Source organism: Zootoca vivipara, chromosome 2 (genome assembly GCF_965207765.1).
Source record: "Zootoca vivipara chromosome 2, rZooViv2.hap1.1, whole genome shotgun sequence".
NCBI lineage: Eukaryota > Metazoa > Chordata > Lepidosauria > Squamata > Lacertidae > Zootoca > Zootoca vivipara.
In genome coordinates this window covers 73,967,322-73,981,304 of record NC_142584.1, presented here as the reverse complement: position 1 = coordinate 73,981,304, position 13,983 = coordinate 73,967,322, and the positions used below count along the sequence as shown (strand labels likewise).

The following is a 13,983-nucleotide window of genomic DNA, read 5'->3' as shown; positions in this document are numbered from 1 at the left end:
TGATTTGCATCAGTATTGGTTCTAAAGCAAGGTTTTGGTACTGCTTTCGACTTTTTACTTTTCTCATATATAGCTTTATTTTCCAGAAGGTAGTAGGTTGTTTAAGGCAGGCATAGGCAAATTCAGCCCTCCAAACGTTTTGGGACTACAACTCCCATCATCCCTAGCTAACAGGACCAGTGGTCAGGGATGGTGGGAGTTGTAGTCCCAAAACATCTGGAGGGGCGAGTTTGCTTATGCCTGGTCTAAGGTTTTTAGGCTTAACTGAAACAGTATTCTAGCCTAAGCAACTAAAGAGCTTTTGACCTGATAAAATGAAAATATGAAAAAATTGCAAGACTCATCTATTCCATTTAGATCAGCCATCTGTACATACACCAGTAAAATTAACGTAGAATTTGCTTTTTCAGGCTGTCCCAGAACTGCACACATTGTTGCTCAGTATCTTGCATTAAACTATTATTCTCACCAAATTACATTTAAAACTGTATTCATCACAATGAATGGGACTGCCACCAACATTTTGCAGATTTGCCTCATTTTAACTGTATGAACAAATTATTAAATGACTATACACTACTATTTTCATATGTTTCCAAGTTATTTGCTAATGAAGTAATACAGGAATTATATTCTGGGGGCTTTGCTTAGCTTTCTACAAGGTCATATCAATAGACAAATACATTTACATTTCTGTTAGGGAACTTCATAGATTACAAAAAAAGTAAATGACTACCTCCTTTAAAAGGTAAAGGGACCCCTGACCGTTAGGTCAAGTTGCGGACGACTCTGGGGTTGCGGCGCTCATCTCGCTTTATTGGCCAAGGGAGCCAGCGTACAGCTTCCAGGTCATGTGGCCAGCATGACAAAGCCGCTTCTGGCGAACCAGAGCAGCACACGGAAACTTTGTTTACCTTCCCGCTGGAGCGGTACCTATTTGTCTACTTGCACTGCGTGCTTTCGAACTGCTAGGTTGGCAGGAGCAGGGACCAAGCAACGGAAGCTCACCCAATTGTGGGGATTCGAACCGCCGACCTTCTGATTGGCAAGCCCTAGGGCTCTGTGGTTTAACCCACAGCGCCAGCCACATCCTTTAAGGTACACAAAATAACAGTTATGTTGTGCAGTTTAAGTTCGTTGTGCAGCTTAAAAGAAATAGGCAACTTCACTGACCACCTTTTATCTTTCAAATAATTTCAAGACATGCATTGTTCTATTTTTTAAAAATCTACTATTTGATGTAAAAGAAAAAATAATCTATGGTCTTTTCACACTTCTATACTGTGCTACCCAGTTGAATTCACTCTATATTCAGGTGAGTAAAATATATCCAACATGTGCACTGGCCCAGCAAAAGACTTAACTTTGAAGAGTAATGTAATTGGCATTTGCTATTTATAAGCCATAACCTATGCCCAATAATACATATTGCTACATTTATACAATACTTTGCTTTCATGAAGGATGGAGTTAGACCACATAAAGGAGCCATCTGCAAAACATGGTGTTCCTGTGAAATACCCAGCTTACAGGTGACATCCACATGATAAAAAGTGAAAGGTAGGTTGAGAAAGCACTTTTTATGTTGGCAGTGGCTACAATAAGCACAGAAATGTAGCTCTTAAGAAACATTTCAACAGATACTACCCCTGTGGATTAAGGCCTATCAAGGTCAGCATTAAAAGAGACTCCTGAGCATCATTGGAATTAATTTGCTTTACTTGAAATCAGTAGATACAATCAAAAAGGTAACCTACAACATGCATTTCTGAGTTTTAATTTTGTATGGTAGAGATGATTAGCTGAAATGCAAAAAACCAAGAGGGTTTTTAGTGCTGGTTATGTAAGTCCATGCTGACCAGTTTTGAAACCACTTGGATGATTTCTGTGACTTCCTGAACTTAAAGCTGGTCATATAATATGAACATCTGAAACGGATATACCGAGTCTGGTCCAATAAACATTTAATGTGAGGCAATGCATTATTCAGATAATGGGGTGAGGTGAATATTTTCCAAAGAAATTCTTGCTTATTCTTACCTGGGTTTTCTCTTGAATAAGCACTTCCTTTGAGGTAGGCACTGGGTATGGCTTCAAGGCAGCCTTTATTGTTGCAAAAATGAAATCTGTATGTTCCTTAATAACAGTATCAAGATAATCACCTTCTGGATGAGCACGGTAATACACTGTAATCTCATCCGTTGGAACAAGATTGCGCTGTAACAAAATCAGCAACCCCATTGAGTGAGCAATAAAGATTATCTATAGCCAAGTATTTGCAACCAAAAAGTAAAATGTTTTTTTTGTATAATCAGAACAAAACACACATTTAAAAAGTCAAGCATAATCATAGCAAATATTCAGGCAAGCAGAAAAGCATCTAATTGCATATCACATGTTAGTTTGTCTTAGCCAAAGTCCAATGGCACTCTACAAAACAGTTTTCTTCAAAATAAAAAAGATTTCACCAAGAAAAACAAAAATAAAGGTATTCTGCAATGAGCAATTGCTTTTTATATTTAAGAATGCAAACAAAAAGTAGAACTGACTAACAAATACTGTCCTCAGATTTTAAAATATTAACCAAATGAACACAATTCTGTTCTGGAGGAGCCTGCAGTTGATTGAGCAATGGCATTTATAGTTCTTGTTATCTTAATAAAATGAGAAGTCACCTTCACACACAATTACCTATGTCTCGCTCATTTTTTAAATAATCTTTTCTAGTCTCCTTTTATAGCCATCTGTTCTTCATGCATAAAACTAGACATTGTGAGTGCAGCTAACAACTGAGAGAGGCCAAAGCACTGCAGGCCAACACACAATTGCCAAATATACTTGAAGAGAGTCACAGTTTATAAGTGTTTATACGCTAATGCCAGAAAGCCTCCAAGTAAAGATGCATGAACTGGAGTGTTTGGTCTTTAGAGGATGACATTCATATACTCGACATAAAAAAAATCTGATGGAATGGAGAATGGAGATACGACTGTATCTCTGGATCTAAATTCTATAGGACAGGGAACAACAGACTGGAGGTGGTGTCACTCTACGTCAAAGAAAGCCTTGAATTCAACAAGCCAGATATCCCCCAAAAGGTAGACTCCTCCACAGAAGCATTGTGGGTAGTGACACCAGGCCCAACAGTGAGTGGTCAAGCTATCAGTCAAAGTGGGTAGAAAAATGTTTTTCTCCCTCTCTCATAACACTAAAATTTGTGGACATTCAGTGAAGCTGAATGCTAGAGGATTCCGGACAGACAAAAGATAGTACTTCATAACACAGCACATATTTAAACTATAGAATTTGCTTCCACACGAGGCAGTGATGGCCATCAACTTGGATGGCGTTAAAAGAGGATTAGACAAATTCATGGTGGGGAAGGTGTTCTAGCCACAACAGCTGTGCTCTGTCTCCATGGTCAGAGGCAGCATGCTTCTGAATACCAGTTGTTCGAAACTACAGGAGGGGAGGCTGCTCTTGTGTTTCATTTCCCGAATTTACTAACCTTCTTTCGAAGTTTCTGGATGCGATTTATTACTTCACGTGCAACACCTTCATCGACCATAGACTGATCGGGAGTAACATCCAGGAGAACCAAAACCTAGCCAGAAATAAAAGTAGATGCTAAAAATACAGTACCTTGTTTTATAACAACAATCATGGACAGTTACAGATAGGTAGCCGTGTTGGTCTGCCGTAGTGCATGCACATGAAAGCTCATACCAATGACAAACTTAGTTGGTCTCTAAGGTGCTACTGGAAGGAATTTTTTAATTTTGTTTCAATCAAGGACATGTTCATGTGGATTGAGACAAGAGAAACTATGTTTTACAAGTTAGAGCTAGTTATTATTAACTCAATCTGTGTTGTTCTTTTGAACTGTTACAATATATACACTGCTAGAGACATGCACAATGGGGCACACTAGGACAACCCCATGCATGGTGTTCTTAACTTTTTGCCCTGATGTCAGTAGTGACAATACATGTTGTGGTGGTAGTGATGGGGTGCTAAGCAAACTGCAGGTCTTTAGATTTTAGCTGAGTATAGCAACTTGAAAATGAAATAGCCAGCCACAGGATCAGAAAAAAACAACAGTTAACTTCCTGCAGTTATGGAGGATGTCATTGCTTAGACTTGCAAAGCACTCCTCCTCATTTAAGCTATTGCTGCAATGACACAGCTCCTTCTCCAAATTCCAGCCATTTTTTTGTTCTGCTCTTCTTCAATTTATCTGCTCAGTTCTACACTTCCTGCAATTGCTATAATACAATTATGTCCATTTATGATATGGAACAGAGGCCAACTGTTCTATGTCAAACATTCCCCTGAGTTAGTTCAAAATCCTTGCATGAGCCTAAGCAACTCTTTGGATCACTGTTTCCTGCCATCTCGAGCAGATATGCCATAATGGTGTGGTATAGGTTCTATATTGCAGAGGCACTGATCCACAGCAACTAGTGCTAGCAAAATGAATATCTGGATTTCCCATCATCATCACTAATCACTACATTCGATACCTGAGAATCAGAATGTGCTTCAAATTGGGCAGATCCTCCTTCAGTCTGGTTAAAGGTGTACATCAGACGGATATCTTCTTCATGCAGTTCATGTCCTTCTACAACAATGGTGCCTGATTCATTTAAACCAGAGAATTACCTTTTTTATATTGAGCAAGCGTTCCAAGCATTCAAAAATGTGCAATTAGTCAAAATTTCGATGGACTGATGCTTTCTGTCTTTTGTTTGAATGACAACATCCATATCAATGTATTTCTCTGACTTTCTTGTGTTTAGAACAAACATTTTTGCTCCATGGGCCAGATGTTTATCAGAAATTGACAGAAGGATGGGGTCTCCCGCCTGTCAAAATTCCCTCAGTTTCCAACTCTTCAGTCTCTGGCAGAATAAGTGGAACAAAGTATTCCAGGTTCTGAGACCATCCAAAGAACATTCAAAGCAAAATATGAGAACTATAAAAAACACTTTCTACTCAAGGTAGTTTGGATTCTTTTATAGACGTTTAGACCCCTGACTAAGTGCTTTCCTGAACATTTCCTCATTTTGCAGAATTGATTTAACCTTTCTCCTCTTTGCAGTTATTTTCCAATATGTTTATGGAACCTATAAACATTTGACAATATACTAACAAGAGAAATAGCTTTTAAATCTCTGCCTTTTTGCTTTTAGACGAGAAAAGAAACCCAAGCAACTAAATGGATTGGTTTGCATACCTGAAAATAAAAATTATTTTGCGTCAGTTTCTAAGGTCAACCTCATCACACTTTTCTGACAAACTACACATACTCCACTGATACTAACCAGTCTTCTGGAATTCTTCCAGCTGCTCACTTTTCAATTCCTTCACAGCAGCCATAACAGATTTAAAGGCACCTTTCAGACGCTTCCCAAGCACCATGTGATCAGGTTCTGCTCTTAGGCGGATTCCATATTTATCTTTCTCAGTTGATAATGTCACTTGACGGACGTTAAGTTCCTGCACATTTCCCAAAAAAGTAAAAAAATGGGGGGGGGGAGTTTAAAAAATAATCATCACTTGAAGTCATGATTAACAAACCATTTTACAGGCTGAATGGCAAAATATTACACGGAGTAGGACAAACAAAAAACAGCTGCCTGCAATTTTGATGTATGTGCGCTTGAAGTTTGAACAGTACTGTGATTAAGTCATTTTAGATTGTTATGCTATACAAAAATACTTTGCTATACAGAAGACCAAGTTAAATAGAGCTCCATTCATGCAATTAAATAAGAAAAAGTTCTCCCACCAAAGTAGTATCCAAACATCCTTACCTATTCCTACCCTGGAGTTTCCACCTTACACTTTCTAAAGACCCCAGTCCTACTAAACTCAAGGTTTCCTCACTCCACAACCCATAATACCTTTGAGATCGCTCCTATTCCATTCAGCCCTTGTCCTTTGCTCTTTTGTCTTGCTATTAAGCCAGGCCTCTTTTCCTCCTTGAACTAACCCCAAACTAATATTTTCCTAAATAGTGAACACTTTTCAGCAACTAAGAACTATCTACTGTTTAATTCCATCTAATGCAATGTTGATGTTAAATACAATTGTACAAACCAAACAGCAGATGGTCTGAAAATAAACCACCTTTCCTATTTTGCACCTGAAAACTTTTCTAGCATACTTCTGCTGTGTTGCTCTTGTTCTTAGGAAGCCTGGGAGACCTTTTGTCTGGCCAAACAAATGTACATACAATATTATAAAGAGTTTCATGTCTTTTATGAGGCATTGAGCTCAAAGAATCTGATACACGAAACCACACAAGGAGTCACTTTGTCTGGCAAGCCACACTTTAATCTCTAAAATAGATAAAGGATAAAATTGGCTCAATTTCCAGAGCGGAAGAGTTCACTATCAGCCCTCTGAAGCAACACTTAGCTGAAAGCAATTTACTAGTACAAAACAATCAAAACATTTTATGCGCTTTCTTTCCATCTCATTTCTTTCTCTCTCTTCTTTTTTTCAACAGCAAAGTCCACATACTAATCTTCCTTCCACTTTAATGAATTGTGCTTTCGCAATTGGTATTAGAATCAAAAAGAATGTCAGCTGACAGCAACAAGGTTTTACACAAAAAGCAAGTGGCTCCTCTTGCATTTCCATCAGCCACACTCCAAAGGGACGAAAGTGGAAGCAGGTCCACAGACACCCATAAGCAGCCACAGAGCAGGAGTGTTACTTAGGTTCTCTACCTCATCCCATTTCACCGGGAAACTCAAGGAAAGCCACCACATCCATATCAACAGCTTTTTAAAAAAACTTATTTTGCAGCAAAATCCAAAACTGCCCTTTTGACGTTAGCTTAGCCTTAGTGGAATGAGACTGTTTAGGAGGGCCCAGGCTGCAAGACAATCCTTTTTCATGATTTTGTGAATGATCAATGATCATGAAGTATTTATCTCTGAAAAATATGTGGTCAAAGTCAACTATGTGGTCAAAGACATAATATACAGATGTCACAATTTATCCTCTGCTTAGTTTGGTCCTTGCAGTCTTCAAGAGTACGCAGTAATGACATCTTTTTTTCTCAAGAAAGCATGTGTTTGCTTAACCCCTACCTACACATATATCTTGATACTGTCTCCTATTCCAACTAAGTTAGGTCTCTGTGCCTGAGCTTGACTAGAGTAAGACAACACACAAGAGTCCACTGCAGGCTCAAGGCCAAAACATGACAGCATTAAGCAATAACAAGGGGAGTCCAAAGCCAAGCCAAGATCAAGCAGTTCACAAGAGTAGTCCTGGGTCAAATGAAATCCAAAGGCTGAGTCATAACTTATGTGTATGTGTGTGAAAGAGATATCCAACAAACTCATCCCAACACACAAGGACTTCCACCTGTCAAATGGGTCTTCTTCTTCTTCTTCTCCCTCCCTCTCTTCTTCCCACTCCTCGCTCCAAATCTGCTTCGGATGATTGAGAAAAACCCCAGAATAGATGGGGAAGCAGTCCTCTTGTGCAGGTGGAAGCAGAGAAGGAACTAGCTGCTCAGGCACCCAGGGGAGGGGCTAGCTGCCAGCAGGGGCAAGGCGGGGCAGGGCGGCAATGTCAGCTGCCAGGGGGGCAGGGCGGCAATGTCACCCCCCTCAGGGTGACACCCAGGGCGGGCTGCACCCACCACACACGCCTTCCTCCGCTAGTGGGTGGAAGTCCTTGCCTAACAGAGCAGCTCGGTTGGATACAACCCACTCTGTTTTAATTTTGACTGAATTTATATTCCCACCACCAAGGAGCCCAGGGTGGCAAAGCAGCACCTAATTTTAAGCAAAAACGTTCTCAACAAAGTTGCAAGGGCAATTTCCACATCTGCCACTCTCCTGTGGAGGCTGGATCATGGTGTGCTGTTATGCTGACTGACTTGCAAGGCAAAAAACGTGGCATCAACCTGAAACAAAACCAATAAGAACTTAAGTTCTAGCAGCAATGCCTTCTGCTCTTCTATCTTACCTCAAGTATATACTTTTCCAAGGACTTGATATCTTCCAGCGCCTGAGGATCCTGATGAATAACCACCACCTCTTTCAGTGGATACTGAAATTAAATTTAACATCATCAGTCTGGAAAAAGGTACCCAAGATCTATTGAAAAATGACTATTTAACAGATATCCTTACAGTTCATTTTCTGGAATTCATTGATTTACCTATGCATTTCTCTGTCACAACCAATAAGTGCTTGTGGGATATTGATGTAAGAGAAATTAAAAAACATCTTACCTTTACTGGAATGGTTTTCCTGTCTCTGATTACCCGTCCAAGCTCAACAACAGATTGCATTCGGGAAACGGCACTTTCTATATTTTTGTCAATCAGATCCTCTCTAGATTCAAAAGGGGGGGATTAAAACTTGATTTGCATATGAAACTAACCCCTTTAAAAATAATAACCTATCTTTAAAACCTGGCTGAAAAGAAAAAGCCCTTTGCTGGGTCCCTCTTGTATGGCAGAATTGCCAGAAACAGCATTTTTGACCATCTTAAAGATTGCACCGAACACAAATGCCAATTTGAGAGTCAGTGCATCGTGGTGGATAGAGTGATGGACTTGGGACTATGGAGACTGGGTTCAAATCTTCCTGCTCAGCCGTGAAACTTATAGTGTAAACTAGAGTAAGTCACATTCTCTTTCTGCCTAACCCATTCCATTAAATTATTAGGACAAACTAGGAGTAGCTGGTGGGGTGGAGTGATGCCACAGAGCTGCCCCCCTTTAAATGTAATCGCTGCCACTTACCAGGAAAGTGTGAGCAGTACTGAGGTTAGAGCTCTGCTAACACAGCAGCTGTGCCAATCCAGTGATCCTGCCAGGGGACCTACATTGCTGCCCTGCCCCCATTCTGGTAAGCAGCAATGATGTCGGTGTCAGGCGGAAGGTTCTGCCCTACTGTACCAGCAGCTTCTACTTTATTAGCTTTTAGGTGCTAAGTGAATATATTTTTTTCATTATCTCAAGCTTTTAAGACATAGCTTAATAGTTGTTTTATCACTTTATTGCCAGTTTGCTTCTGATGCTCTTGTTAAAAGCAATTCAGAAATAGCAGCTTGTCCAGAACAGGGCTGCAAGATGATTAGCCAGGACTGGGCCATATTACAAGAGGGTTTTGTCAGTGGCACTGGGCTCCCAATTCCTTGCGAGTTTTAATTTTTAAATCTCTAGACAGATAGGTACCACCTCTCCTGCCATATATATCTACCCAAAGCTTGATACTCTTTGGCAGTCCTGCTCAGAGTGGCCCCATCAAATGAAGCAAGGTGGGCAGTCATCAGGAAGAGGGCCCTTTTAGTACGGGCACTCCAGTTATGGAATAGCTTGTCCAGGGTAGATTGCCTTTGAAATTGGTAAAATCTGGGCCTTGTGACTATGTTTTCCTTTTTAATCTGTTTGGATTTTCAGTGTGTGGCAAGTTATGGTTTGCGTTATTTATGTAGCACCCCCTCCCCCGCTTTTTAATGGTTTTATGTTTTATTTTGCATTTCAATTATTATTTTTTAATTATTACAAAGAACTTTATGTCACATGGAGGGTAAGTAAGTAATATTTTAGTAACTAAGTTGCTAAATATTAAAAGGAATTGCAACCAGTAAAAATTCTGGAGGTTAAGCCCGACCACTGAAATATGAATAGCCTTTCATTGGCAATCAATGCTTTTATTGGTCACTCAGCCACACAATAGGGGGGGGGATCCATCATATTTATGAGATGGTCCAATGCCTCTTATTCCATTCATTAACTATAACTTAAATTAGAAAATTATTGATCTGTCTAGCAAATAAAACTATCCAAAAATGAAGATGAGAAGCAGACTGGAACGGTGACTTACACACACAAACGAAACAAATTATGGATGAGCCTTAAAAGAAAAGTTTGGATGTATATTCCACACAGCCGGAGAGGAAACAGAATTATGAGATTCTAACCAAGCAAAGTTCTGTAAAACAGCTGGTACCTATAGGGCTTATTTCAGAATTCACAGTGAGATGACAAAGCCATCTTCATTTGCTTGATAATCTTTTCCCCCCAAAGTTTAAAGTGTAAGATAGGAGTTAGGAACATTCTGCAGTCTGCAGTCTCACCTCAAAGCCAGCCTTCTAGTGCCTTCCTGCCAGTGCTGGATTGGGCCAGAGGCAAAAAAAGTGATACAGTGCAATGGATGCAACACTTTCCTTTGTACAGTAGGCAATACAGTGGTAACTCGGTTTAAGTACACAATTGGTTCTGGAAGTCTGTACTTAACCTGAAGCGTACTTAACCTGAAGCGAACTTTCCCATTGAAAGTAATGGAAACTGGATTAATCCATTCCAGACGGGTCCGCAGAGTACTTAAACTGAAAGTACTCAAACTGAAGCGTACTTAAACCGAGGTATGACTGTACATTATAGCCTTACAAAAGGAGGTTTCTACATCCACACACATCTCTCCATCATGGCAAGCAAGAAGCATTGCCACATAATTATAATAATGCCCAATTACACCACAAATAACTCATAACCCACTTACTCTCAGCAACCAGAAGCACCATAACCAGACACTGGAAAGACCTGTCAGGAATAAGCATGGACCAATGGTACCAAATAGTATGGGAAACAGCCTTACTAGAAAAATTAACCAATAAGATGAAACTGACACGGGGACAAATAGAAGAAGACGGCTTCACCCTGGTATGGCTCCCTTTTATCACATACACAGCCCAACAAGACAATGACAAAAACCCACCAACAGCATACAAATCAATATGGCTAACCTGATCCAAAATCCCACCCACCCCACTCACACACGAAACAAAGACCACCACAGCCACACCACAAATGAACCACCACACCCTAGGCCAACCCCAACCTCTCTCACCACCAAAGGAACACAAACGAACAACAGAACCTGGACAACCAACGCTGACAACAAACCCTACATATATTAAGTAAAATAGAAACATTGTCACCTGACCCCACCCATCTCTCCCCCATCTACCTTTCCCCCTTTTCTTCCCAATGTCTCAACAAATGAAACTGATTTGTTAAACTGTTACAAGAGACATTGCATATATCTTTGTAAATCAAGAAAATCTTTAATAAAACAAAAAACAAAACAAAACACTTTGCCTTAACTGATGCTGATGCTTAATTATGTTGGATCCATCATCTTATTGTTTTATACTAAAAATATATTTTAATAGTTTTTATATTAAATTATTTAACCTTAAAGCCTTGAAACTATGTGGAGTAAGGCAGGATAGAAACACACTGAAATTCCCTCAGTACACACATCAAGCAAATACTGAACAGCTAGTTTGTAAGAGAATTCAGGAAACTGGACACATTCTCATTTCAACAATGGAGACAGTAAAAATGATAAACTTAACTACTTAAAGCTGCCCAGAGAGCAAAATAAAATTTAAACCTTTAGCCCAGGCATCCCCAAACTGCGGCCCTACATATGTTTTGGCCTACAACTCCCATGATCCCTAGCTAACAGGACCTGCTTTAGCCTGACAACCATGGCACATGTGTAGTTTGACTGCTTTCCATCATGTGCAAGTCCATCATACAGTACGGAAACAGGGGGAAATGGTATACCAACCCCTGTTAACAGACTCAGTAATTACTACAAAGCTTTTGGGAGGTGGAAAAACTGCTTCACTAGAGACTAGCTATTAAAAACAAATAAACTCTCCAACAAAGCAAGTCAATTTGCAGTATTTTTTAATGTAATTTAAATTCACAAATCACATTTATCTTTGGCATCATTAATTGGACAGAACAAGGGACCTGGGACTAAAAAAAATTAAGTTAGATTCCTATAAATAACTGAACATCTTTCTAATGTGCCTTTCAAAATACTAGTTCAAGGGCATCTGTAATGACAATGTACCTTCTGTGCTGCAAACAAAAGAACATTTATACCCTGTAAAATCCACAGCTTTGATAGAAGAGATTTAACTCATATACCTCTAAACTGTTTGGATTGTATCACAAGAGAAAATGATTTTAGCTCTCTTGATTAATGACAATGCAATTGAATGTGATACCAAAAACAGCTCCCCCAGGTGAAAACAATATTCAAAGCATATCCAAACCTATTTGCCAACCATAGCCAGAAAACAAATGTTGGGGCTTCTGCTAAACTGCAAACTGCAAATGGTCAGAACATTAAAAAATCAATATATAAACACATTTTCTTCCTCAAACAAAAGCAAAGTAAAACAGATCAGCTTCCTTCAATTGTATTGATCACTAAAACCTTTTCCCTAGCTGTTGCTTACACCTTGTAAAATGTTTTCATCTACTCCTTTCCAGTATTTATCAGAACTAGTTTCCTATGACCACCCTCTTTAGTCTACAATTCAGCATCAGGTATGGGTATTTAATAAAGTTGCAAATTCTACAGCAGTTTTACAACTGGATTTGGAAAAACATATTTTAAGAACTCTAATATTTTGCCTTATGGTAAAGCATAAAAGAGAGGGCTGCCTCGGAAGATGGTTCAGAAACTACAGCTAGTGCACAATTTGCTAGCCAAGTTACTCACTGGGACAAGACAGTTTGAGTTTACTATACAGATCCTGGACTGACTGATCTGGCTGCCAATTAGTTTCAGAGTCCAATTCAAAGTGCTGGCTTTGACCTATAAAACCTTAAACTTGGGCATCCACTACAATTGACTGAGTTGCTCACCGAACTTGAGGAACCATGAGGTAGTGAATGCTATCTGTGTTCTTCTCCTGAATGCAGGCAGGATCAATAAGTGTCTTCAAATTCTGGTACATCAGTTCAGTGATAAATGGAGTATAAGGTGCCTGGAATGACAATTTTTCATTACTTGGCTATTCTATATTTTGAAGTAATTATAAATGAATTACCGGTATAATTACCCTTGGACGGCTAAGTCTGGTCAAAGGCGACTATGGGGTGCGGTCAGGGCCAGATTTAAGCTTGATGAGGGCCAAAGCTACTGAAGGTAATGGGGCCCTTTATATGTGATATTTTAGGGAGCAGGCTAGCAGGCGGAGCCCATTACTTACATCATAGTTGCTGTATGTAGGTTTTATTTTATTTGTTGTTTATCTAATATTTTCGAAATGTACATCCAGTTTTTTTCATTTAAATTTTTTTTGGGGGGGGGCTCCAAGAGAGTGTAGCCCTAAGCTATAGCTTGTTTAGCTTATATGTAAATCTAGCACTGGGTGCGGACCTCATTTCGCTTCAGGCGAGGGAGCCGGTGTTGGTCCACAGACAGCTTTCTGGGTCATGTGGCCAGCATGACTAAACCATTCCTGGTGCAACAAAACACTGTGATGGAAGCCAGAGCACACGGAAAGGATGTTTACCTTCCCACCACAGCAGTACCTATTTATCTACTCACACCAATGTGCTTTCAAACTGCTAGGTTGGCAGGAGCTAGGACAGGGCAACGGGAGCTCACCCAGATTTGAGCTGCCGACCTTCCTATCAGCAAGCCCAAGAGGCTCAGTGGTATAGACCACAGCGCCACCCGCATCCCAGATGAATGACTGTACAGTAGTTAATTCTTACCATAAGTCTGCACATAGAGTGAAGAACGCTGAATAAGGTTTCTAAGGCCATAATGCAGTCATCTGTTCCATTTTCACCCTACTCAAGAAGTAGTCATTGACATAAGAGAGATTAGACCAAGAATTACACAAAATGGTATTAAATAATAATAATAATAATAATAATAATAATAATAATTTATTATTTATACCCCGCCCATCTTCAACACACAAATCAAGAGGGTAAAGGTAAAGGGACCCCTGGTAAAGTGGACGACTCTGGGGTTACGCCGCTCATCTTGCTTTACTGGCCGAGGGAGCCGGCGTACAGCTTCCAGGTCATGTGGCCAGCATGACTAAGCTGCTTCTGGCAAACCAGAGCAGCGCACGGAAATGTTGTTTACCTTCCCGCCAGAGCGGTACCTATTTAACTAC

General features: G+C 39.9%; 1 protein-coding gene across 2 annotated transcripts in view; it reads right to left on the bottom strand.

The window, feature by feature from the left end:
• Nucleotides 1-13,983, bottom strand: part of IARS1 (isoleucyl-tRNA synthetase 1) — a 104,197-nt gene that overhangs the window by 15,143 nt on the left and 75,071 nt on the right. For both annotated transcript variants that reach the window (XM_060271486.2, XM_035106206.3), the window contains exons 23-30: nt 13,571-13,648; nt 12,713-12,834; nt 8,261-8,363; nt 7,993-8,076; nt 5,325-5,499; nt 4,524-4,636; nt 3,509-3,604; nt 2,041-2,217 (exon numbers count right to left, since the gene is read on the bottom strand). In XM_060271486.2, coding sequence (XP_060127469.1) covers nt 2,041-2,217; nt 3,509-3,604; nt 4,524-4,636; nt 5,325-5,499; nt 7,993-8,076; nt 8,261-8,363; nt 12,713-12,834; nt 13,571-13,648 — 948 coding nt within the window. The remainder of the gene's footprint in view (nt 1-2,040; nt 2,218-3,508; nt 3,605-4,523; nt 4,637-5,324; nt 5,500-7,992; nt 8,077-8,260; nt 8,364-12,712; nt 12,835-13,570; nt 13,649-13,983) is intronic.